This window comes from Lycium barbarum, chromosome 12, assembly GCF_019175385.1.
Source record: "Lycium barbarum isolate Lr01 chromosome 12, ASM1917538v2, whole genome shotgun sequence".
Classification (NCBI taxonomy): Eukaryota; Viridiplantae; Streptophyta; class Magnoliopsida; order Solanales; family Solanaceae; genus Lycium; species Lycium barbarum.
Genome location: NC_083348.1, coordinates 98,773,006 through 98,785,560, shown reverse-complemented (window position 1 = coordinate 98,785,560; position 12,555 = coordinate 98,773,006). Strand labels below are relative to the sequence as shown.

At 36.8% G+C, this 12,555-nt stretch overlaps 2 protein-coding genes across 4 annotated transcripts; one reads left to right on the top strand and one right to left on the bottom strand.

Moving 5' to 3' along the window:
* Window positions 1–1,999: 1,999 nt before the first annotated feature.
* On the top strand, window positions 2,000–5,001 carry LOC132621282 (patatin-like protein 3). 2 transcript variants are annotated; one of them, XM_060335492.1, is made up of 7 exons: window positions 2,003–2,394; window positions 2,838–3,019; window positions 3,281–3,467; window positions 3,744–3,905; window positions 4,014–4,316; window positions 4,519–4,694; window positions 4,793–5,001. In XM_060335492.1, exons 1-7 carry the CDS (start codon window positions 2,242–2,244, stop codon window positions 4,857–4,859), a joined length of 1,230 nt encoding a protein of 409 aa, XP_060191475.1. In that variant the 5' UTR covers window positions 2,003–2,241; the 3' UTR covers window positions 4,860–5,001. The 2 variants fall into 2 exon arrangements, with proteins under 2 accessions (XP_060191476.1, XP_060191475.1); XM_060335493.1 differs by lacking the exon at window positions 4,014–4,316 and having other exon boundaries at window positions 2,000–2,394.
* Window positions 5,002–5,159: 158 nt separating this feature from the next.
* LOC132621281 (uncharacterized) lies at window positions 5,160–12,362 on the bottom strand. Of its 2 annotated transcripts, XM_060335490.1 has the most exons (12): window positions 12,070–12,362; window positions 10,625–10,726; window positions 10,036–10,116; window positions 9,761–9,870; window positions 9,486–9,621; window positions 8,952–9,050; window positions 7,843–7,948; window positions 7,353–7,759; window positions 7,049–7,228; window positions 6,754–6,951; window positions 5,706–6,023; window positions 5,160–5,523 (listed from the first exon to the last, which is right to left on the bottom strand). In XM_060335490.1, exons 1-12 carry the CDS (start codon window positions 12,316–12,318, stop codon window positions 5,431–5,433), a joined length of 2,079 nt encoding a protein of 692 aa, XP_060191473.1. In that variant the 5' UTR covers window positions 12,319–12,362; the 3' UTR covers window positions 5,160–5,430. The 2 variants fall into 2 exon arrangements, with proteins under 2 accessions (XP_060191473.1, XP_060191474.1); XM_060335491.1 differs by lacking the exon at window positions 8,952–9,050.
* Window positions 12,363–12,555: the final 193 nt, after the last annotated feature.

Below are 12,555 nucleotides of genomic sequence, written 5' to 3'. Positions count from 1 at the left end.
CAACTTCTTCATCCCCTGGATGCTCCGCCCCAAGTAAATATGACGAAGGCTGCAATTTAACCTCATTTATGGAAGGGTATTTACAGAGTTGTCACATAACAAAGCCTCTCATCAATCATTATTATACTTGATGACATGGAAAAAGTCCTCAAGTTACCTACTGAGGCGGACCCAAGATTTTAAGACGGCGAGCGCACCGTTATCTTAACATAAACGCCAATAAAAATTTTAATGACGATTGAGGAATAATACCGTGTCGGACCGATCACTAATAGCATAGCAGTGACGAAAATACAAGTATATAGGTTAAATATGTGTAATAAATAAAATTTAACACAGTGAAGTAAATGAAAGAGATAGCTCAGTAGCTAAAGTTGTGCAACATGTGGTGACAGTGCAGGTTCGCATCTAGGCGAGCTCATTTAACCCTTATTGTTTTCCTAATAACAGGCTCAAAAAAATAATTAAAAGTGACATTCGGATTTCATCCAAGGTGACATGTAAGGGAAGCAGCAATTGCAACCAACGTGCCCCAAAGACACTTTTATTTGTTAGAGTGAACAATTAAATATATATTAATTTCTCAAAATATACACATATATATATACTCGTGTGGGTCCGCCTCTGATAGTGCACTCCCACCATCCATGTGGGGTCCGCCTCTGGTTACACATAGAGTCGCCTTCCACCTATTTTGTTGTTTTCTTTTATAAGTTATCACATCCCCTTTCAGCCTATAATAAAGCCTCACAGGTAAGAATTTGTGGTACAATAAATAAACAATGTAACATGAAAGAGATGGAATATCGCTTACGAACCAATTGCATATAAGTATTTTTTGGAGAGTTTCTTGGCTACTCACTGTGTGTTGACTTTTTTTCTTTTTTCCCAGGTTTTTCTTGTTTGACTTTTCTCCGTCATTCTAGGAGTATATTATTCTTAAGCTTCATCCTTATCATGTGATTCTATTCTACTTGCACTAAAAGCAAGCTTAAAATTTGAAAATACAAGATAACTACAACACCTCTGACGAAATGCTTTAGAAACGGAAAACAAGGAATTAACACCAGCGACATATATAGTTTATAATAATAAGAAAAGAAAGGAACATAGTAAAAACAGATATATCTCAGGAAAAATTATCCAAGGAAGAAATCATTTCCTTTGTAACTACTGCTAATTTTTCCCCTAATTTTTGGAGTTAGAACAAGAATGTGAGATAGAAAATAGGGAAAAGGGTCAAAAAATGCCCCTCTACTTTGGTAAAAGAACTAAAAATATCCCCCACAATAAATTTGGATAAAAAATACTCCTCCCGTCATTGAAGTTTTTCAACTATACCCCTATCTTAACGGAAATTCTCAAATCCCTCAAAATAACCCGATTTCATTTTTAAACCCGACTCAACTACATAAAAAAATCATATGCAACCAACTTGTTCCCAAGCCCTACATCTGGAGCCACTAGGCACAGGAGCAGGTAACCCATATGGATTTTTTTATTTAGTTGAGTCAGGTTTAAATTGAGCGGGTGTAAAAAAATGAAATAGGGTTATGTTGGGGATTTCCGTTAAGACGGATGTATATTTGAAATAATAATGGGAGTCTGGGAGGGATACTTTTGACCCAAATTTGTAATGGAGTATATTTTTAATCGTTTTCCCAAAGTAAAGGGATATTTTTGACCCTTTTCCCTAGAAAATACTAGCAAAGTCAAAATGAAATCGTGCAAATGTGCAATTAAGCTGCAAAACTAGCCCCAAATTATCATGGTACTGTCTTTGAAGAAAGGTAAACGTGTCTAATCGTGTATTTGTTGACAGAGACCAATGCTTGTCCAACAACTAATCTTCCAGGACATCTAATTAAATAAATTTGAATTATTAGATGTTGGCGCAACTTGAACGCTGAAGAAACTTAAAAATATAGCAATGCTTAACCATTACTCAATTTCTCGATTAAGTTAAACTCAATACATTCTTTAACAATATATCTTTCAAGTCTAAATTACTAGACAGAGGAATTGAGTTTTGTTAATGAGCTCTTCAATTAAAGAGCAGTTTATATATCCCATGTGCTCATTGACAAAGATACCTCTAAATATTATTTTATAATGATTATCATCTTTGAAACTCCTGCACAATATTTCTATTTATTCGCATTATGATTAGCATATGAGGATGAACCAATTAAACTCCCTCTATAATCCTTTTTCACGCTACTTAATTATCTTTTGAATCCTATGGAAAACGAAGCTGCAGCTGCATCATCTCAAGTAGCAATATTGCCGCCTCCCAAAACAGGGACACTGATAACCATTCTCGCCATTGATGGAGGAGGAATTAGAGGAATCATTCCTGGGGTTATTCTTGCATATCTTGAATCACAACTTCAGGTAATTAGGAAAATTAATAAAAATATTGACCAAGACTAGAATTATAAGTTCATGTAGGCTATGTACGATATACACCGCTAGAAAAAAAAGTTTTTCCCACCGCCATTCAGTGGAAAATTTGTTTTATAAAACATGATTTTCCCACCTCATTCCTACCGAATAATCTCATTGGGAAAACGCATGGTGGGAAACGGATTTCCATTGAGACGCTAGGAAACTTCCTAATTTTTCCGTGTGAAAACTCTACTATTTAGGTTTTTCCCACCAACATTCGAAATTTTTTCAATGGGAAATCAATGGGAAAATACTGATTTTTTAGTAGTGATATTAGTTGTACATATTCAGAGGTGGATGAAGTAAGTTCAGTGATAAAAACCTTCAAAGCTGAATTCATGATTAAGTTTAAACTTAAACCTTCTCTAATTGTGTTCATTTTGTTGCAGGAGTTGGACGGTGAAGATGCAAGACTCGCGGATTATTTTGACTTGATGGCAGGAACAAGCACGGGTGGTCTTGTAACAGCCATGTTAGCTGCACCAAATGAACAGAAACGCCCTTTATATGCTGCAAAAGATATTACTCCTTTCTATCTTCAGCACTCCCCCAAAATCTTTCCCCAAAAAGGGTAACTCATGCTAGCTATACGTTAACCCAAACATATATAATATGATTCTTGGTTTTTTTAGGGATAATGATGCTATACAGATAACTTGTATTCACCTTGATTATTTATCTTTGACTATGTATCAAGACTTAGGCTAGCATTCTTTTGTCTGCTGAAATTCGAAATCTGCTGTCCAATGATTTTAACCCGATTATTGAGGGCCATTAGACCACACCCTTCGATGTATATATATTTCTTGATTTGTAGGATAAATTTTTGCAGAGGGCCGTTTACTGGGGTCTTAAATCTAGCCAAAATGATGAACGGACCTAAATATGATGGGAAGTATCTTCATACACTTATAAAGGGACTCTTAGGAGGTACCAGGTTGCATGATACCTTAACTGCCGTCGTTGTTCCAACTTTTGACATCAAGACACTTCAGCCAGTTATCTTCAGCTCATATGAGGTGCGCATTTTATATTTCGACTTAATCCTCCTTTTTGTTTAATTCCTTTTATCCCCTTAATTGGAAAATTCTGTTAGATCACTTTAATGTATTGATAGTATTGTAAAAGAATCTCTATAGTACTAATCATCTAAAAGATAAACTAAAAGTAAATATTAAATAAGTGAAATTAATAGCTTGAAAAATAAGGTAGTTACCTTGCTACAACATGTTAAAATATTTTAACATGTCAATATATACGAGTCAAATACTTCAACTATTTTAACCATTTTGTAGGCAAAATCGAAACCTGATTTGGATGCAGAACTGGCGGACATTTGCATTGGTACCTCGGCAGCGCCAACGTTTCTACCTGCCCACAGTTTCAAGAACAAGGATGCTCAAAATAATGAACGGGAATTCAACCTAATTGATGGTGGCGTCGCTGCTAATAACCCGGTAAATATATAATACTATGAATTAGTAGAATTAATAAGTTAGTACTACTTCAGAGTAGAAGATCTGATAATAATTGAATATTTCGTTTATGTATGTGATGAATTTTAGACATTGATAGCAATTGGTGAGGTGACTAAGCAAGTATTGTTGAAGCATGAAGACTTATTCCCTATAAAGCCCATGGATTATGGTCGTTTTCTGGTAATATCACTGGGGACAGGCAATGCAAAGAACGAGGAAAAGTACAATGCCAAAATGGCTTCCAAATGGGGATTACTTAGCTGGCTAACTAATAATAACTCTACACCAATCATAGATGCTTTTAATCAAGCAAGCGCTGATATGGTTGATTATCACAACTTTGTGGTTTTCAAAGCTCTTAAATCGGATGATAAGTACCTCCGAATCCAGGTACCCGAGCCACAGTTATACACACAGACAATATATTTTTTTAACCTATAAGTGAATTAACATGTTGTAACTTGTAATAGGTTACTTGCCTTCTTTTTTAAGTTACTAATCTCATTTGCCGTAATTTGCTATTTGATATGACAGTTCCCATTTTACACCATCTAGAATCGATTACCATAATTTCACATTTGCTTGATACCAGGATGACACCTTAACGGGGAACTTGGCCTCAGCTGACGTATCCACAAAGGAAAATTTAGAAACACTCGTCAAGGTAGGAGAACAGCTGCTTGAAAAACCAGCTTCCAAGATAAACTTAGACAAAGGAGTTTATGAACCAATTGAGAATGGAGGAACCAACAAGGAAGCTCTTCGGAGGTACACTTGTCTGTCGCATTTATTGTTGTATTATTGTTTATATACATAAACTGCTAATTACTAATTAGTGACCATTGTCTCGTTTTAAAATTTTGCAGGTTTGCAAAGATACTTTCGGACGAGAGAAAACTCCGCCAGTCCAAAGCCGGTGGCCGGTTGGTCTAAATGACATTGTATTATCATCCACTGTGTTGCTATTGCGTGACTGCATTGAGTTTTTCAATTTAATAATGGTCCTACTTTGCCATTCCTTTTATGCCTTTGCATATTGGTGGAATTGAAGTTGCATACCTTTATTAGCGTATCATTCTTTTGTTCACTTCAATTTTTATTATCTATGCGGTGAAACTACATTGGTGACTTAAGACTCATACAGCAAAAGTTAGATAGACACGAACTGCTAAAAAAAACTGCATCAGTAAACGCACAGTAATAAGTAACATAAGATTCTGGAACATAAGAGCATTTCATTGGAACTTCTTCATCCTCATTTATGACGTGTATTTACAGAGCACTTTACATAACCAAACCTCTCATCAGCCAATATCATACTTGACGTGGAAAAGTTTTCAGGTAACACACAAAGACATCCCCTTTCCACCTATTTTTGTTGTTTTCTAAGTTATTACATCCCCTCTTTCAGCCTATAATAAAGCCTCAGAGGTAAGAATTTATGGTAGGAAACTAAACAATTTAACAAATAAATGAATATCACCGTTCCGCTATAATCTAGGAACTATGCAAATATCTGCTGAATGACCGTCTCTGCATTCCCGTTATATTGTGCAAGGAGATGAATTGCATCCGCTCTGGGCAATGCCAGAAATTCCTGCACCAAATATTCACAATTAAGTAGCTGCACCGAAAAATGACCTGCTAAAATGGCACATAATGAGAACATCTAGAAAATTAACATGATCTGCTGATAAGCAGCACACACTAACAGGGGACATACACCTCAGTAGAATAGCGTCAAGTAGAAGCAAGGTTGTAAACCAGAACAAGACTCACCATAACTTTTAGTATTGCAGTTTCATCACATCCAACATCTCTGGCCGATGACTGGGTTGGACTTCCATCTTCCTGTTTCTTATTATTTGAGGAACCAGTAACTTGAGATGATCCATCAGTGCTCATGTCAACATCCAATCTGGAAGCATCTATAATCAATTTGGCACCAGCTTCTTTCAGGGTGTCAATCTTTAAGAGCCCTTCAAATCGATCTTTACACATTTGAAGTTTGAACCACTCACTGTGTGTATAAAGTGTGGCCCTTATAATTTTCATAAGCTGGGGTTCTTCAATACCAAGCCTCCTACCAATAGCAACCTTTACATGGCCAAAATTGCAACAGCAAATTAGGTGAGTGAAGACACAAAAACATACAAAACCCACTCCACTCCAACCCCACCCCCAAAAAAAACCCCAAAACCCCCCGCGCCTTCTGAAGCCCGTTTAATATAGCAGAAAAATGGAAAAAGAGGACCAGCAAGATCTTGCTTTTCAAATTTTCCCAAATCTTAAATGGCTAATGAAGGACAAAATACAATTCCAAGTCAATGAAGAATGATTAAGAATCAACATTCAGGAAACTGAAGTGAGAAAGCGGCGATGAAAACAAATCAGTTTCTTGTTTGCTGTGTGATTGACATTCATAAGTCGATTCAGGGAAAATTAGTGATGGTTAATGAGGTTTGTTTGATCAAGAGATAAATGAGCTTTGTTTTTCTGAAATAATCCCTCCCAAGTAAAAAGGAAGTTCCATAACACCACCATTTTATCCCAGAGCCCTGTTTTTCCCCTTTCACTGGAAAAGAGCAAACAGAAAAATTTCCAAAAGATTGGGCTTACTTAGGGGTGTCAAATGGGCAGATCGGGCTGAATTTGGACAGGTCAAAATGGGCTGCATTAGTAAATGGGCGGGTCTTTCACTCTGTTATCTTACATATACACAGATACACTGACAAGGAGATAAAGGGGACGTAAGGATGGGTAAAGATTAGCAGGTCATGGTTCACCTGGGACCTGCTTTTACCATAAAGAGTGCAGAATGTCATACCTGGAGTGTATTGGCAAGAGCACATAAGGGCATGTGTTCATTAAATGCCTCTTCATTAGGTTTGAGCAAAGCTAGCAAAGTCTCCTTTAATGGTTTCAATAGATCAGGATGACTAGAAGCCAAAGGACCCAGAAAAGAACAGGCTACCCTCAGTGCCTGAGTATGATCGCCCGAGACAACCAGCTTCAAAAATTCAACCTGACCAGAGAGATTATTTTGAAATGCCTTAATCAATACCAACATGCTTTATAACTTCTAGTGATATTTGACCCAAGCAAAAGTTTAACTTCCATACCTGCTTAAGTTGAAAAAGTAGAGCAGGGTTCTGCACAAAAAAGTTTGAATCCATCTCATTAATCTCCTCCACGACCTCCTCTGCCATTCCTCTGCTAGCTAATTCCTTCAAACCCAGCACAAGCTCATGCTTGTCCTCTCGGTTCTTCATCATATTCAGGAAGCACGATTTCGGAGAGACCTGTAATGAAAGGTGTCAAAAGTGTTAACTTTGAAGACTACTCACCGCCTCTTTTTTTTTTTTTTTTTTTTTGGTACTTGTAATGTTAAGTTCTACTTTGAACCATTAAAACCAAAATACATGCCTGCTGATCTTTCAACATAGTCGTGCTGGCATTAAGATCTTCTCTGCTCCTTTCACTGGTAGGTCCAGACACAAATTCTGTGTTTTCATGTCTCCCCCTCCATCTTTTGCGTTTGTTTGTTTCACCAACTCTAAGAGACTTATTTTTCTGCAGAATTTTTTCGAACTGAGGAGTCCCACTGGTACTGCAATCTCCATGACTTGTCTCACTAGGGTAACGCTCTTCAGTATCAGTACTTCGAATGCTAGCCAAGTTGGTATTACTTTCAGGTGATCCCTCCATGATTACTTGAGTAGCGGAGGTGCCACTGCCAGAAAGTTTCGTGTTTCCATGCCCAACTTCAGTGGAACAGTTCTTTGGCAAATGCCCATACACTGATTGATCATCGTTGATACTAAGTTGCATCCCTGGTAATGGAAAAAATAATAAAAGCCAGCCATATTAGCAAACAGAATGTAAGAATGGAAAGTAAAATCAATGAGAAACTTACCAGGAGAATCTACCACACTAAAGTTGATGAATCCCCTATAGACACAATACTCATGAACAAGCTCATCAACCATGGGGTCGTCCAACCTTATCCGGCACAACTCATTCTGCAACAGCAAAGTACAGGCACAAACTCAACAAAAGTATTTGTGATTCTCTACTATTTGCAATCAAAGCTGTACAATTAGCAGGCTAGATCTACCTCATAAGCAGATCATAGAATATCTCGAACACTAGAAAAAACAGAAAACAACTCAACAAGAATGCAAATGAGCGACGAAATCGTTCCAAGTCCCATCCCGGCTTTTTTACTGAGAAAAGCCACTGGCAGCTACAAGGAAAGAACTACATACTGATTTTCCATTTAGTGAAAGAAACTGAATCGCTGTTGAAGCGAAAAGAATCATAAGGCAAGCAAACCCATAAGTATTGACTGTAGTTTAATGCAACTATATGTGAGACATCATCCAGGCCATTGGAAGCTGAATGGGCAATAAAAAATAAGGGAATTCAATAATGATAATGGCACACAAATCCAAAACTCAGAGGATTGACGTCGACACACATAGACACACACACAGATAACTTTAACTTCTTTGATGTAAGTAATATAATTCATTAAAAGGGGGGCAAAAACTCGCCCGTCTACACGAAGTATACCAAAAAGTAGAGAACCTTACAAAAATACATTGTTTTCTACTAATGACACCCAATCTTCTATACAAACAAAAACCTCATGGGTGCACCAAAAAGAAATAAGAGACAAGGCTATTCCTCAGGTATACAAAATCCATCAAAAGCAGATAACTTTAACAAAAGCTTCATTTTGAGAAACAGAAAACACCCCAAGATTAGGGGGGCCATATTGAACTCCATCAACTATGTTCTCAGCATCACCAGTAATTACTAGCCATACATTTAGTATTATCAATGAAACAGCAGGTGGTGCTGTACGAGGACATTACTAATCTTCAAATTACCATCCGAAAGATGGAACCTATTGTGGCAGAAATAGTGTGGTATATGCGAGATTCTAAGAGAAACTAACCCAGTTTAATGTAGATTTAGCAAACAATTTCTATTATATAGCAAATAATTCGGCATACTAACCCGAAATGCTTGATATAAGTCACCCTTGGCAAATCTCAAGCTATCAATAGCCCCTTGCCTTGTAAGCTCTACAGCATGTGCAAGAGCTTGTATGTCCACCTATTTTCATAAAATATTGATGTCACTTAATGCCTAAAACATTAGAAGGATTTCTCTAGTATCCCAAAAAAAGAAGATATGGCAGTTTAAACTTTAACAAATGATGCACATTACATTAAGTACCAAATCTTACTTAATCAAAAAAACACACCTCAATCCCAAACTAGTTGGCATCTGTATATAGACATCTTTTAACACCCACACCATCCCCGATTGGACATTTTACTCCAATACCCTATAATTTGCCACAGCAAATAAGGGCCTTTCTAACACCAGAGATTCTCTACATTCTCTAAGACCTTTGAAAAGTAAAATAAAATAACCAAAGAGAATTACCACATAAAGCATAGCACATTTACAAATCACATTCCTCTTCAGGTTCAATAACCAAAACAATTACATCAGGATAGTAATAGAGTAGCTAAGATTTATAACCTCATCAAATGGAGGTGCTTCATAGGAACTCTCAAGTGGTGTCGCAGGGGGGTCACGATCCTCGAGAAGTAACCTCTGCGTAAGATCTGATATAGGTGATGGAACTCCCTGACGAAAGCAAAACAACTTGTGTATGCTGCAAAATGATTGTGAAATTAAATAAGAATATAAAGAGGACTTGGATCGCTGGTGGACCAGTTATAGAATGTTTCCATTTCATTGGATTTGGAATGTGCATCTAAGCACGTCATGGATCATCTAAAAGTTGTACTAACCTTATCAAGTACCTCAATGACATCGCAAAAAGAGGATCATATGCACATAAATGAGCCCTTAAAACAGATGACAGCAGTCCAGCAATGTCAATCCTCCTCCTTGGAGACCACTGGGATAGTGAAGTGCAAAGACATTAGTCACTCTAACTAAAAGGAGACATTCAGTTTCTTATTTGACCCAAAATAAATCTCAATAAACCACTGAGACATCTAACTGCTGCCACATGAACATATATGGAAGTCTAAATCTCGGGGCCAAGGAAATAACCTCTTACCTCCCTCACCACCGGAGAATTCTTATCTTCTTCATCATAAACCAAGGCAAGAAGAATATGCTTAAATTCCTCATATGCTTCCTTAAGATAAAAAGTTAAACATTCATTAGAACCCAAGTGTGAACACAGAGAACCATTGGAAGCGAAATGATTCTCATATACTGATTAAGAATGCACATAGAAAATTGTTTTTGTAAATGAGATTGAGAGAACTCAAATGAACTATTTTGAAAGTATGGAATTGATGTAATGGGATCCAAAGTGATGAATCTGAGAATAGCGTGTAAGCCAATATCATATAACATAACTTGTATCTATGAAAACAAGATTTATGACAAAGAATCAATGATAAGAAATTACATCCTTGGACCACAAAGAAACGCCAGGAATAAGCTTGTCAAACCAAACATTTCTCCATGCGTTGCATAAACATAACTTATAATCTAATTGAGAAAAATAAATAGCGATATGTAAATAAGTGAGTCGTGTTGTGATTACAAAAACAAAATTGTGATGTTGACTGATAGAAGAGGTATTCACTAGAGTCAATGTTGATAATGGAATCAAAATGAATATGCAGGGGACCTACTGGATATGCATCCAATGCACAAGGTGCCAGTGACTCTCGGAGGCAATTAATGGCAGATTCTCGGTCCTCTGCAGTTCCTTTCCTCAAAAGTTCAATAAACCTCTGCAGAAAAATCATGAAGACAAGTTTCAGGGATCACCAATTATTCGTTTAAGTGAAGCATGGGAGACAAGTTTGACTTAATTTACCAGCGAGTTTGCATGGACAGACCTTTAAACCTAAAAATAACATAGGTGAAGCATATCGCCAAAAAGTCTCATAAATCAACTAAAACTCTAAATATCTGTTGTCTTAAGGTTAATCACATAAAAAAGGAAAAACGCAGGAAAACACCAAGTGACTATTGACAAGCGTAATTAAAGCGAGCACTTCAATGAAGAAAAGCACAGGTAAGGGATTATGTGTCTGTCAGTCTTGAGTGTGATAAGAAAATATAACAGCAAATGAAAAGAACAATAATATCGACAAGAGATGGAAGGCTAACTAAAATTAAGTTCAAATACCATTTCACTCTTTGACTCAGATGCAAAATTTAGTTTTAATTTTCTAATAGATTATCTTGTATTCACTACTAAAATCATCCTTAATATTGCTTTAACAATTAAAATATCTCTTTGCTAGCTATATTTATCAAGTGCTGCCCTTTACAAAAGGGAACCCATAGGCGTTGAAGAGCCTCGGCAAGGACAAAGCACCCCAATCTGAGTTGCAGCTATCTTCAGGGTTTTCAACCTCAACAAATAAAAGGTAAGACCATAATCAGGTGACATCTGTACATACGCAAGTCAGATAGATACTCTCTGTCCCAATTTATGTGGCACACTTTCCTTTTTAGTATGTAACAAAAAGAATGTCACCTTTTTATATTTAGAAACAATTTAACTTTATGAGATAGTTTACGGCCACACAAATATCTAACACTTGTTTTGGACCATAAAGTTCAAAAGTCTTTCTTTCTTTCTTAAACTTCGTGACATGTCAAATAGTGCCACATAAATTGGGACAGAGGGAGTAAGACTTAAGAAGCTATTAACTCGAAAATGTTAAGCGTCTTCTTAATGGTCAAAAACACACCTTAAGTATCATTGTTTTTTGCGAGATTCCTACCTAAACTATCAAGTGTTTGCTTTTCCTACCTTAACTATCACCAACTATTTATCAAAACACACCTCAAAATTAATGAGTCAGCCGGCATGTGGACGAAATTTTATGGGCAAATTAAGCTGTCACCGCCTTTTGGCGATTGCATTCAACCACTTGGTCTAGTCAGCTTCGAGATGTGTTTTGATAAATAGTTGGTGATAGCACCTAATCTCTTAATTTTTATGAAGGCTGAATCAATTAATTTTAAATCCTTGCAAACTAAATCGAATTGGTGAGGTCTAGAAAGTTCACTTGCAAAATTTAAGCCTGGAGAAAAATGGCGAAGTAAAAAAATGAGTTACCTGCTTCTGCAAGCAGAAGAGAAGACGGTGATCATCAAGAACAGAAGGCGCGTGTACACGCAAGAGATCAATAGCGGCATCAATGTGACCATACTCAACTGAACGTCTGATCTGACGGATAAGTAATCGTGACTGATAACACGAAGAAGGAGAACCTACTGAGTCTTCTTCGATTAGGTTTTCGGATTTGACGAAATCGATAATTAGAGAGTCCAGTGCCTCCCAATTCACAGCTATACAATAATCCATTGGATGGATGAATTGTTTTACTTTTTTGTTCTAGAAAAGTGGTAAGATCAAATGGAAACGTCATTTATAGGTTTGATGACGACTTTTAGCTTTGGGCTGTTGGGCCTCACGTTAGAAAAACAAGCAAGCAAGCGAAGCCCGTCTGTTTTTCAGCAAACGCGGCCATAAAGCCCAATACCTATAATTTATATGATTAAATTAGTTTCATTTATTTACATCATTGTTTTTAGCTGTAAA